Source organism: Biomphalaria glabrata, chromosome 4 (genome assembly GCF_947242115.1).
Source record: "Biomphalaria glabrata chromosome 4, xgBioGlab47.1, whole genome shotgun sequence".
Taxonomy (NCBI): Eukaryota; Metazoa; Mollusca; class Gastropoda; family Planorbidae; genus Biomphalaria; species Biomphalaria glabrata.
Genome location: NC_074714.1, coordinates 46,588,644 through 46,601,463, shown reverse-complemented (window position 1 = coordinate 46,601,463; position 12,820 = coordinate 46,588,644). Strand labels below are relative to the sequence as shown.

Genomic DNA, 12,820 nt, shown 5'->3' with positions numbered 1-12,820 from the left:
GAGATTGACACGGGAATGGTAGAAGCTGGAACAGTTAGGTTTCTACTAAAAGTCAAGCACTAAAATTCTGCCAAATCACTGGTTTTCTTGGCTGGTTCGAGAAACCCATTCCATGCTCTAATAGCACTATGCGGAGAAGGAGTATTTGTACAAATTTGTCCTAGCAAATGGGACGAGGAATGTGCCTTTATCTTTGTGTCTTTCAGAGTATTAGATTTTGTTTTTGTATTTGAAGAATATGGTTCAGTGTTTTATTGACTCATTACAACTGGATTAGACTTCGGCGAGAAATCTGCTATCAGTGGGAGTGGCGACCTTGGAATCAGTGAGTTCGTTTTTTGTTGTTGATTTCAATCCATATCTTTACAAAATATAGCCTTGTCATTTCTATGCGCTTACAATAATGGTGAGAGTGAATCAAACAACTAGGAATGTGATTGGTGATTAGGAAGCCATACTCTAAACCTCCAGCAGGGGAGGTCAACTGGAAGGGTTATAAATTGAAGCGTTTTTTAAAATGTCTCTCAAGTAATAGCGTTTGAGAAAACAGAATGTAGTTTGCAACGCTTGAATACAATAAATCAAAGAGAATCAACCACACAGCCTCTGATCTTATAAACTGCTTCTTTATTGGTATACAGTTGTATCTTATTGTTTGAGAAAAACATACATAAAAAAAGCTAAACAGACTCAAGAAATAAAAAATCCCCCTTTGGGTCAGGATTTTGTGATTTTACCAGCATAAAAGAGATACAAGACACCGATAGCAAAGACAAACTGACACTAACACTCTTTGGTTCCCCTGGCAATAAAATCATTAAATAGAAACAATTTGATATAAACTTTTCAAATGTAAATTATGAGTGAATCTGCTGTGAATGTACATTTTGTTTTTTTCTAGTTACAAGGTTTTGTTTGGTGTAATGCACAAATTGTAAGACAAATTTCCATACAGACAATAAAGATTATTATTATTATTATTATGTTAGAAATGAACGAGTAGTCATTCTCTGGCACTGCCAGGGTCGAGTTTCGCTAAAGAGAAACAAAATTCATCGTAGTCCCTTTAACAGTTTCCACTGAGGAATTTTCTGGTGATGTGGCAGGTCTGCAGCAGTACCGCCCTCTGACAGGCAACGAAGATGTTCCTAGTATATAACAATGGGGTATATTGTTATTTTGGACAATTTCCATAGACGCTTAATCTCCAAGCCTAGGTTCCCATATTTTCTTTGTTTTTCTCAGTTTTTCTTAAATTATGAGACAGTGGTACGGCGATATCGATAATGGTAGCGTTTTTTTCTTTTTTATCGATGAACAGCATTGAACAATTTTATTATTATTATTATTATTATTATTATTATTATTATATTATTGTGTGTATTAATTGATAAGTGGAATCTAAAATTCTAAAAATCCCTCCATATTTATTTAATTTGATTTAAACCATGACGATTTCAACTAATAAAACAAAGCAAAATAACTTCACAAAATAAGATTTAAAAGATTTTAATTGATACTTCAGAAAGCATGTTTCAAACATTTCTACGAGTTACATACTGAGTAAACTGTATTCATGACATGCACTAGCAATTATTTACGCTAAACATTTCAATCTGTATCTTTTAAATGCATTGAAGTAATAGTCTACCAGTAGAAATCTTAACATATCTATGGAAATATGGCTTGTCTATATACTACTACTCGTTAATTATCTCATTGTAACTTTCCTTCTACTATATTGTTATTTGCAGTATTTTGCGAAACACCGAGATTCCCTGGTTATAAAATACATTTAAAAAATTCTTTGACTAGTATTGACATTAAATTCTCTAAATAATTGATTCATACTTGAAAATATTCTCACTAAAAATACAATAAAATAGATATTCCGTTTCAATGAGTAATAGTCTGAGTGTTTGCAATAATAGAACCATAGACATAAATAAATATAGACTGGAAGTAGGAAGTTATTTTTATTTGGGGGGAGTCAATATGTTTTATGTACTATATCTATGTGAAAAAAAAATGGCGGCGATTGAGCTATAAATTCTAGGACTAACATTTCAGCCAATATATACCTTTGATCTTTAGTTTTGAAAAGTGCAAAACTGCCATATTCCCAATATTTTGTCTTTGTTTTATAATCATAGACATAGGCAAATATATATAGGTTTGTGATGTGGATCTACAAACTTATCTTTTCCCAAATATTTCCGATAATAATTTGTTCTTTATCGTCCAGTCTAAATATATTCTTCTTTTGGGAAGAGTTGAAGAGTTTTGGTAATAAAAATATAATTGCACGTATGTAAATTTTTTTATAATGTGAAAATTTGGGTAAATAAACATTTATTTAATACAAAAATAAATTTAGCATTTAATTATAAAAATAGTTTCATTTTGCTTATGTTCAGACACTTTCTTGATTATCTACAGATACCATCCTGATTACATCTAACACATGTGGCACGATTTCTTGCAGTTTTTCTCCATGTAGCTTGGGTTATATTTGCATTCGCCTCTCTTAGCCCAGTCAGCGCAGCCAGGGTTGGAGTCTTCGCAGCTGGTTTTGCTCACACAGACCTTGCAGGACTTTCTGCAATACTTGAGCATGTAGTTGGGGTTAGACTGGCACTGACCGTTGCTGGCCCATGCGGCGCACCCACCCTGGTCATCGTCGCAGCCTCCGTCCTCACCGCCTTGGTTGACGCTTCCGGTTTTGCCCTCACCTACACAGAGTCCTTTCTCTTCGGTTTGTCCTTCTCTGCACTTGCTCTTGCAGGTCTTGTCGTAAGGCTTCTCTCCGTTCCAGTTTCCTTTGGGGGTGTAGAAGCAGACCAGATACCAGGCGTTTCTGTAGGCGTTGACAAGGTTAGGACATCTGTAGCTGTAGCAGCCCACTTTAGATGTGCTTCCCCATACCATCTGAGAATGGAAAACATATTGAATATATTCAACGAAGGTAAGACAGTTATAGACTCTGATTATAGTCGGCTTTTCGAAGCTCAAATTTGATTCCATTTTTATATATAAGGGTAGAAGGAGCACTTGTATGAATTTGTCCTATCTTGTAGAATAATTTTATTTTTTAGTTTATTATCTTTTAGATTGTATTTTTTACTTGTTACTGAGTCTTATTAATATCCCTTGTTCAAATGTTACCCCCATGCAAAAATAAGATTCTGGTTTTCTAAACTATTTAAACATATAGTGGAATTGTTTAAAATATTTCTTTTTCTGTCTATAGTAAACTACATACTTGCTGATACAAACGTTTTGCATAGTATGGAATAGTATCAAGATTATTATTAAACTAAATGATAGCGATGGGAAATGTTTAATTTAACAATTTAACTTTTAACAATTTATACTTCTAGCATGCCCAGAAATTGGTCTCAGTGAGGAACCCTAACCTTACAATCTTAGTCCCAAACTTTGGGCATGAGACAAAGTCAATACAATGTAGGGTTTATAACATAAAACGTACACAGTTGCCTGCTTTATACGACAATTTATTTTCTTTTTATTTAGTTACAATATCATTAATTCATAGCGAAAAACACCAGAAAGCTATGCAAAGGAGATTGGTAGACTGAAGCAAAGGAGATTGGTAGACTGAAGCAAATGAGATTGGTAGACTGAAGCAAAGGAGATTGGTAGACTGAAGCAAATGAGATTGGTAGACTGAAGCAAAGGAGATTGGTAGACTGAAGCAAAGGAGATTGGTAGACTGAAGCAAATGAGATTGGTAGACTGAAGCAAAGGAGATTGGTAGACTGAAGCAAAGGAGATTGGTAGATTGAAGCAAAGGAGATTGGTAGACTGAAGCAAAGGAGATTGGTAGACTGAAGCAAATGAGATTGGTAGACTGAAGCAAAGGAGATTGGTAGACTGAAGCAAAGGAGATTGGTAGACTGAAGCAAATGAGATTGGTAGACTGAAGCAAAGGAGATTGGTAGATTGAAGCAAAGGAGATTGGTAGACTGAAGCAAAAGAGATTGGTAGACTGAAGCAAAGGAGATTGGTAGATTGAATCAAAGGAGATTGGTAGACTGAAGCAAAGGAGATTGGTAGACTGAAGCAAATGAGATTGGTAGATTGAATCAAAGGAGATTGGTAGACTGAAGCAAAGGAGATTGGTAGACTGAAGCAAAGGAGATTGGTAGATTGAAGCAAATGAGATTGGTAGATTGAATCAAAGGAGATTGGTAGACTGAAACAAAGGAGATTGGTAGATTGAATCAAAGGAGATTGGTAGACTGAAGCAAAGGAGTTTGGTAGACTGAAGCAAATGAGATTGGTAGACTGAAGCAAAGGAGATTGGTAGACTGAAGCAAAGGAGATTGGTAGATTGAATCAAAGCAAAGGAGATTGGTAGACTGAAACAAAGGAGATTGGTAGATTGAATCAAAGGAGATTGGTAGACTGAAGCAAAGGAGTTTGGTAGACTGAAGCAAATGAGATTGGTAGACTGAAGCAAAGGAGATTGGTAGACTGAAGCAAAGGAGATTGGTAGACTGAAGCAAAGGAGATTGGTAGATTGAATCAAAGGAGTTTGGTAGACTGAAGCAAAAGAGATTGGTATGTATAAAATTCTCTACGTCGCCCAACAATGCGGGACTAGACGCATGCACGCAGACTCTCTAACCGTCAATGACAAAGTCATGGAAAGATAACTTTTTATTTCTGCAAATCGGTTTAGAGTTACCCCACGTAACTTTCGTGGCGACAGATAGCTTGGTTCAGAAAAAAAGAGGGGGCGGGGAAGAACAAATAATCTTCTTTGCATATATAATTCTCTACATTGCCAAACCACCCACCTCATTTTGACAACTGTGTCTTTAGGAAGTGTTCACCAGTCACAAAATAGCGGCGTATGCTACGCCGCGGGTCGGCTCGTATATATAAATTGAACTATTGAAGCTATCGTGTATACTCACCTGAGTGTAATGACAAGATGACCCACAGCTGTATTGACCATAGCTGTACATTTTCTTCTCGTCAAACCAACGTCCGGAAGATCCCAGGATCAATTCTTTTTCTGGCTTCTGGTTCGAGTCCCAGGCCAGGTTCTCTCCTCGGCCTTCTTTCATCTCATGTTTAAAAACACAGCCTTCAGCCCACTGTTTGGCTTGTCTCTCCAGCTCCATATCTATAGACACAAATGTGTGCACGGCATTTAGTGGGGTAACTAATAAACATAACTTGGACACGAATATAAAATCATGCAAAGCCCAAAAAAAATGCCGTCAATCTATTTCTTTATCTATTCTCAGCACTGTGAAAAAAAGGGTGACTGTAAAATGTTTTAGCCTATGCCGAAACAGCTAAAAAACTAGATATTAAGCAATAACATTAGAATTATATGTATATCGTTTGATGACTTGCTCGGCATTGTCACAAATGATATGCTTACATCTTTTGGCCATGCAAGAAGATCCAAAAGATGAAAAGATGAAAATGTTAAGAATCAGCAATGGTACCTCACTATCGTTCATCCATTAAGTCATGAAGGAAGGGATACAAAAAACTACAAAACAAAAAAAAAAACGTCCGAACATTTAAAATCGTGACTGAAGAAAACAAATAACATTATCTTCTCTTATATAATACAGACGTTACTTCAAAAAAGAAGTTGATTACGTCCTACGCATCATGCGTCTAGTTATGCATGTAAACCAAAGACTTAAGTTCTGCCAAGTCACTGGTCACTGGTTTTCCTGGCTAGCTCAGGCAACCCATTCCATGCTCTAATAGCACTAGGGAAGAAGGAGCATTTGTACACATTTGTCCTAGCATATTGCATTAATAATTGTTCAGGCTAATTTTCCTTAGCTGCCCTGACAAATGATGGTGCTACATTGTTCATTCTGTCCAGATCTATGTAAGTGTATGGTGCTATACAATATTGATGCTACTCTACGTTTTCTGACAATCTTTATTCGCAGCCTAAACCAAAAGAAAAAGTTGGCACTAACCGTAAGTCAGTTTATTCATCAAGCATCCACCTTCACCCCTCCTCTTTTCGTTGTGAATCTCCAGGATGTAGTCTCTGGTCTCTTGGTTCCAGTTGGAAGTGGCCAGTGTGGTCATGAACAGCACGGCCAGCGCAGATAATGTCAGTAGGATCGTATTCATGGTTCTGAATGAGAGAGAAAAACGATAAATTGCATTGAAAGTTTCTTAATGCAACATTTTGGTGCCAGAAATTTCAATATTAATAAGAAATTGATATAAACAGTAGTATTTGTTAAGCTGTTCAGCGCTTTTAGATTTATACGCATCATTGTATTAAAACATATGTAAACGTTGTTTTAGATTTTTTTGCGTTCCGAAACGATGATTATTGCGTCCTAATCAAAAACTTCCTGCCGCAGGGGAAGGCAGCGGTATCATAGTGACAACATGCCATACGACCAAGTAAACTTTGTGTAAGAGGAAGGAGATGTTACAATAGATAGTTGGGAGAGGTCACAATAATATTTTCTTTTTACAAAGTTTATGTCAAGTCAACCTGTCTGTCTGTGTGATAAAAAATGTGTACTCTGTATTTCTCGAACACTCAATCTAGGATTCAGATGAAATTATGCAAAAATATTTCTTTTACCTGATAACACAAAGATAAAAAAAACAACAACAGTTAGTTAATTTACAATTGGTAATTAATAATTATTTTGTTTTGTATCTTGAACAATAGAAAGACAGATGTGGAGGTATAAGTTGGATTTGTCCCCGTGAGGACATTTGAGTCCTGAGTGAAAAATTATTTTTATGCATTTAAAAAATGATCATGTAAACATTCATCTTCCCTCCCCCTTTCACAACTTGAGGGACACGTGATAGGATCATAGCGCATAAAGAAAAGTAAAAAGCTAAACAAAAATATTTGGTATAAATATTTCTAATCCTGTAGATTTATTATGTCTAAGTGACTTCTACAGATAATTGCATGATTGATCCAAACTAATTGATACAATTACAATTAATATAAACTTTATATTTTATTTACATGTAAAAAACACACATTTGGGGGCCCTCTCAAGTGGGGGCCCGGGGGGATTTTCAAATTCTCCCCCCTCCTCCCCCACCCTATCTACGCCACTGGATGTTCCTTGTAATTTAACAGATAACTAAATCCTACCCCAAACCGCCCGCGGGGCGCGGTGGCTTAAAGGTCCTGGGTTCGGAGAAGACTGGGATTTTTATTTTCGGGAATTTTAGAGGCGCCGCTGTTTCCACAAAAACTCTAATGGGTACCTGACTTTAGTTGGGGGAAGTAAAGGCTGTTGGTCGTTGTGCTGGCCACATGACACTCTGCTCATTAACCGTTGGCCTAAGAAACCGATGTCCTTAACATTATCTGCCCCATAGACCGCAAGGTCTGAAAGGGAAACCTTACTTTGACTTCAAACCACCCGCAAGACGCTGACAGGGTTTGAACCCGTGACCATCGATATTCGACCATCGTACGACAGTCTGTGACGAAATACGTCCTCTCAATACAGAACTGACCAGTGCGGAACTACCCCCCCCCCTTTTTCACCATTAGCATTGTATAGCCCCCTCTCAACACTAAACTGACCAGTGTAGAACACAAACATCCTATTACACAAAGGTTAGATCCAACCACCAAATTATAGGCCATAAACATACATCCCAAGTTACGCCCCAAACGTCGAAACAAACGTACGCAGCCATTGAGTCCAGGAACATTAAAATTGAAAGTTACGCCCCAAACGTCGAAAAAAACGTACGCAGCCATTGAGTCCAGGAACATTAAAATTGAAAGTTACGCCCCAAACGTCGAAACAAACGTACGCAGCCATTGAGTCCAGGAACATTAAAATTGAAAGTTACGCCCCAAACGTCGAAACAAACGTACGCAGCCATTGAGTCCAGGAACATTAAAATTGAAAGTTACGCCCCAAACGTCGAAATAAACGTACGCAGCCATTGAGTCCAGGAACATTAAAATTGAAAGTTACGCCCCAAACGTCGAAACAAACGTACGCAGCCATTGAGTCCAGGAACATTAAAATTGAAAGTTACGCCCCAAACGTCGAAATAAACGTACGCAGCCATTGAGTCCAGGAACATTAAAATTGAAAGTTACGCCCCAAACGTCGAAACAAACGTACGCAGCCATTGAGTCCAGGAACATTAAAATTGAAAGTTACGCCTCAAATACCCAGACCAACGCACGCAGTCGTAAAGTGCAGGGACATTAAAATTTGGTGTCCACGTACATCACTTTGAGTCGGTACTCCTAACGCCCATGGCTATTCAAATCGCTCCCGTCCGCTGTGCCATCGAGCGATGGTCCAGCCTGATAATTGTTGCATGGTTCCGCTTTCATCCTCCATCGCCACCCCCCGCGGGATAAAGAAGTCAGGTGAGTTAGCCCCGAAATGAAACAATTGGTCCAATTTAACAATTCTAAATTCGAAAGACTCGATGGCCATTGGATCGTCACTTATGTAACATACCGCTAGGGAACCTATAAAAGCCGGAGTCGAAAGTTTCAGGTTAATGCCATTCTAGATCAGAATCACTGAGAAGTTAGAAGACTCTCAATTCAACGATTCGTTTGGGAACTTGTGTGTGAGACAAAGCGGGTGAGTTGAAAAAACTTTATCATTATTATTTAGGGTGTCTTCGCCTGTAACATTTATGTTCATGTATCATTACCATGTTAACACTTGTTTGCTTCCAAATATTACATTTGTAAATCTCTATGAATATGTGTTCCTCATTTACTCGTCAATGTTGACCGTACTCCCAACGGTGGACATCCACCCTACAATTTAGGTAATCCTATTGTCTATTTAGATATTTGTTATTTATTCATATTCATGTTCATCTGGACCTACTCACGTCTAGATTATTTCCTTACCTGTGAATACGTACCTGTATATGTGCACATATATATACATATAATTATGCTCCTTTTTGCTATGCACATACTGTGCTGTTACCATGCATCATTAAGCCTGAGAATCAGTCTCGCGTGTCTACCCCACTATTTCCTGTCTGTCGGCCTGCATTGGTTATACGCCCCTTTCTACCGCCCCCCCCCCCATTTTCTTGTCACGATTCTCTGGTCACAAGCGACCGTGGACTTGTTTACCTGTTGACCAATAAGGTCACAGGGTCTACAACCCTGTAATATGGTCCCCCTGTTTCCCTCCTAATTTATGCCCCTGCCTTGTACATTTATAAATGTATTTGTATTATTATTACTATATTATTTTTAGAACAATTATTATTAGACCTAGTAAAATGCTGATTAGCATGTATCTTAGTCTGAGGGAGACGCTCCTATTAAGGAAGCGCCCCTCGCCAACCAGCCTGTATGGTTTAATAATTCAGGCTCCTCTCACGTCTCATCTCATAGCCTCCTACACTAGGGCTGGCGTGTTTTGGTTGCCTGAAGGCAGACCTCAGCAGCTCTCCACACATTACCGTTGAGGGTGAGTCACTCATCACCCTCGACCAGAACTGAAGGCATTCCAGGCTGAAGTCCCAGGACCGGTCTGCACCTACTACGGGAGTAAGCCCACCGCGTGGCATCCTCATATTCATCACACTAGTGAGTGAATAGTGCCTGCCTACCCGCAGGGCACCAGCAACTGGCTACCAGCACAGCGGAACCTCAACTCACCCCACCCCGAAGGAGAACCTGGAATACAGATTAGTGAGAGACGGCCGAGTAAACAAACCATACACGAGTTTTGTGAGCAACATCCCAGTGATGATATTATCTTAAAAGTTATCATAAAATCCTAAATCATTCTGTACATCCCTTACTCGCCGATTGTATTTCTTCTTAATTATTATTTATTAAATATATTTTTCTTCCACAAAATCCTTAAGCTTTGGTTCTTGCTTGCACACGTCAACGTGCCTATATAATACTAACAAAATATTTACCACGTTGTGGCTCTAAGACTTTACCCCTAGGAGTCGCAGGCCAACGTCCCCATCGGGAAATGCAAACGGACCGATCGGCGGACTTATTCCACCACACAGTCCAGAGCGTTTACAACACAACCTGGTTGTGGCAAAAGCATTATTTGATCTGCGTCTTCTGAGCATCATATAGAAATCGTGTAAAAGTCTTACGGTTCAATCATCTCATAAATAGATTTATCTGTAACCAAAAATAAATTTCTAATAATAATAATAGGGCTTATCCTCGAGTCCGATTATTAATGAGGAGTGCAATAGAAGGTTGATAATAGGCCCTTAAAAAAGGTAATATAATTTTATTTTTCCAAACTAATGGAAATTTGTTTTGACTTAAATAACCCACCTCAGCCTCAGCATAACTATTTTAAAAAATATTTTTCCTACTACCCTTTTTTTTGCTTTAAAAAAAAAACCCATAGAAATTTAGAAAATACAAATCTAAATTACCTGGTCAGCAAGAATGTAACAGAAAGTCAGTGGATCGAAACACTGTCAGCTAGTAGATATAGGGCGAAGTCTCCAGAAGACAGACTCTGAAGTTTCACTTGTCACGCCTGCTACTTATAGGTAGAACAGTCCTCATGTAATATGTTAATGCATTTAATGACAGCTAATGAATGTAAGAATTAATTAGGACAATTGGTGTTGCGAAATGTCAATAATAATAATAATCTGTGATCGACAGAAGTTTGCGGGGGTTCTCAAATAGAAGAAAGTGAGTCGCTTGACTATGCAATTAGATCAAACAAATCGATCTTTAGAATAAAGTTTTGTAGTTTTTTCTAAGAAATAAGTAATTGACTCTATTGAGAACATCTTTAAAAAGAAGCAGATAAAGATATTTGACATGTCAATCATTCTGTCATGGAATTTTTTTTTTTTTTTTTTTTATAATTTCGCCTTTCTCAGTGACTAAAGCATTAAGAAGATTTTTTAAAATGACGTCATAGATTTTTGTGATTTTTTTTCCCCACTGCGTAGCAGACCGAAACAATGACGTCATACAATTTGTTGTGTGGTCTTACCGTGGGTCTTACATTTCTTTACCACAACTGCTTTAGAAATTTCATTCAATTAAACATCTGAAACAAACCATTTCACTGCAGATATTTACAATCAAAGATGAGACAATGGCGTCATATTCTATACTCTTAAGCGAGCAATTCTTGTAGTCATACATTTTATTTCGAAAACGGCTATAACGATTTTCTTTAAAATTTCAAGGTATGTGTATATTAATAAGAAAAAATTCTCAACTCATTAGCCACATCTGGAAAATGTCTCATTATCAAAAAATTAATTTTGGCTAGAATGTTTTATGAATGGGATTTTTTTCCATGACGTCAAAGGGAAAAAAACTTGACACCGCTTACGTTACTAAGCTCACAGCAGTACACTAAGTCATTTCTTCGCAAACATAAACAAGTTTTAATGAATCAATTGGCCTAATTTAACATTTGCGCACCATCTCATTGTAGACTGATATGTTATTATGAAACTATGGAAGAAAAATACTGAAATTAAATGTTTCCTGGTATGATTAGTTATTGTGTTTTCAAGGTTTTATAAATTGTTTACATTTTAATTACGTAGACCCGTAGGTAGCTTTTAATTTGTTGTTATTCTGCTGGAGAATTATTGCAATGTGTTCAAGCTTCGAAGCCTATTGTCCCGTACCAAAACATAGGAGGTGGTCATAACACAACTTCTCTAGGCCTTACTTGCACACTGAACGTGATACACAGGGCCGCAGGTAACATTTGCGGGGCCCTATTTGAAATGCAGTCAGGGCTGGGATAAAGACTATAAGTAAAAATTAAGATTTTGTATTAGAAAATAAATTCGTCTTTCCATTAGATTTTATTAAATGACAGCTGACAATGCCGTTTTTTTTTTTAATTTAATAATTTACACCTAGAATTAGCACGGTGCTTATAGAGGTTCTGAGCCCACTGTGGCCGCATAGGTTACAGTGGCCTAAGGCCGGCCCTTATGATATCCAGCTCGCGGTCAACGAATTTTCATTATGATGCCGCCTCTTTTGGTTTAACTATAGACTCTCTGTAAAACGGAAGTCATGTTCCAGAAGTCATCCAATAAAATCTACTCAGCCCCAAAGATCACTGCGAATATGCATCCCTTAAATTGATAGACAACTTCACATATCTGGGAAGCATAGTATCAAATGACGCATTGGTCTAAAGGGAGGTTGATATGTGATCAGGGATAGTCGTGCTTTTGGACGCCTCCAACCAAATAATAAGCAGTGGTTTTCTCAACCCCTCTTTAAGGCTCTGAGACATGAGTACTTTATAGAAAGCAGCTAAGATTTCTTGAACGCCTTCACCAAAGATTTTTGCACACCATCATGGACATACGGTAGTAAGCCGAACTACAAACAGCGATATTCTTTGCGAAATGATATAAACTTATAATCTGACAGTTACCCTGGACAGGGCACTAATTCCCTATGGGGCAATCTTTTTTTTTTAGTAAGCTGAAAGGTGGTCGGCGTAACAGAGACGCCCCACAATAAGAATACTAACGCGATGTTTTTAACTCTCGCAGGAAAAAATGCGTTATTTTACTTTATTACAAAGTATACGTTTTACCCTATAACGTAGAGATTTTGTAACACTTGATGCTTCGTACTAAAGCCATAATGAATATACTAATTGCAATATAAAATGTCTGAACGTAATGATTCTAGAAGTTGCACTTCAATGACTTTCTTCCAAACCAATAATATTCCAATAGTTTTACACCAAAGATGCAACGTAAAATGACACGACATGAGCTGTGACTCTTCAACACTGTTGGGGGAATTGAAGAGATAATCCATTCTAAT

General features: G+C 37.7%; 1 protein-coding gene across 1 annotated transcript; it reads right to left on the bottom strand.

Moving 5' to 3' along the window:
• Window positions 1–1,493: 1,493 nt before the first annotated feature.
• Window positions 1,494–10,527, bottom strand: LOC106055028 (cysteine-rich venom protein TEL1-like). The gene is made up of 4 exons (XM_013211148.2): window positions 10,420–10,527; window positions 5,982–6,145; window positions 4,944–5,155; window positions 1,494–2,928 (listed from the first exon to the last, which is right to left on the bottom strand). Exons 2-4 carry the CDS (start codon window positions 6,139–6,141, stop codon window positions 2,458–2,460), a joined length of 843 nt encoding a protein of 280 aa, XP_013066602.2. The 5' UTR covers window positions 6,142–6,145; window positions 10,420–10,527; the 3' UTR covers window positions 1,494–2,457.
• Window positions 10,528–12,820: the final 2,293 nt, after the last annotated feature.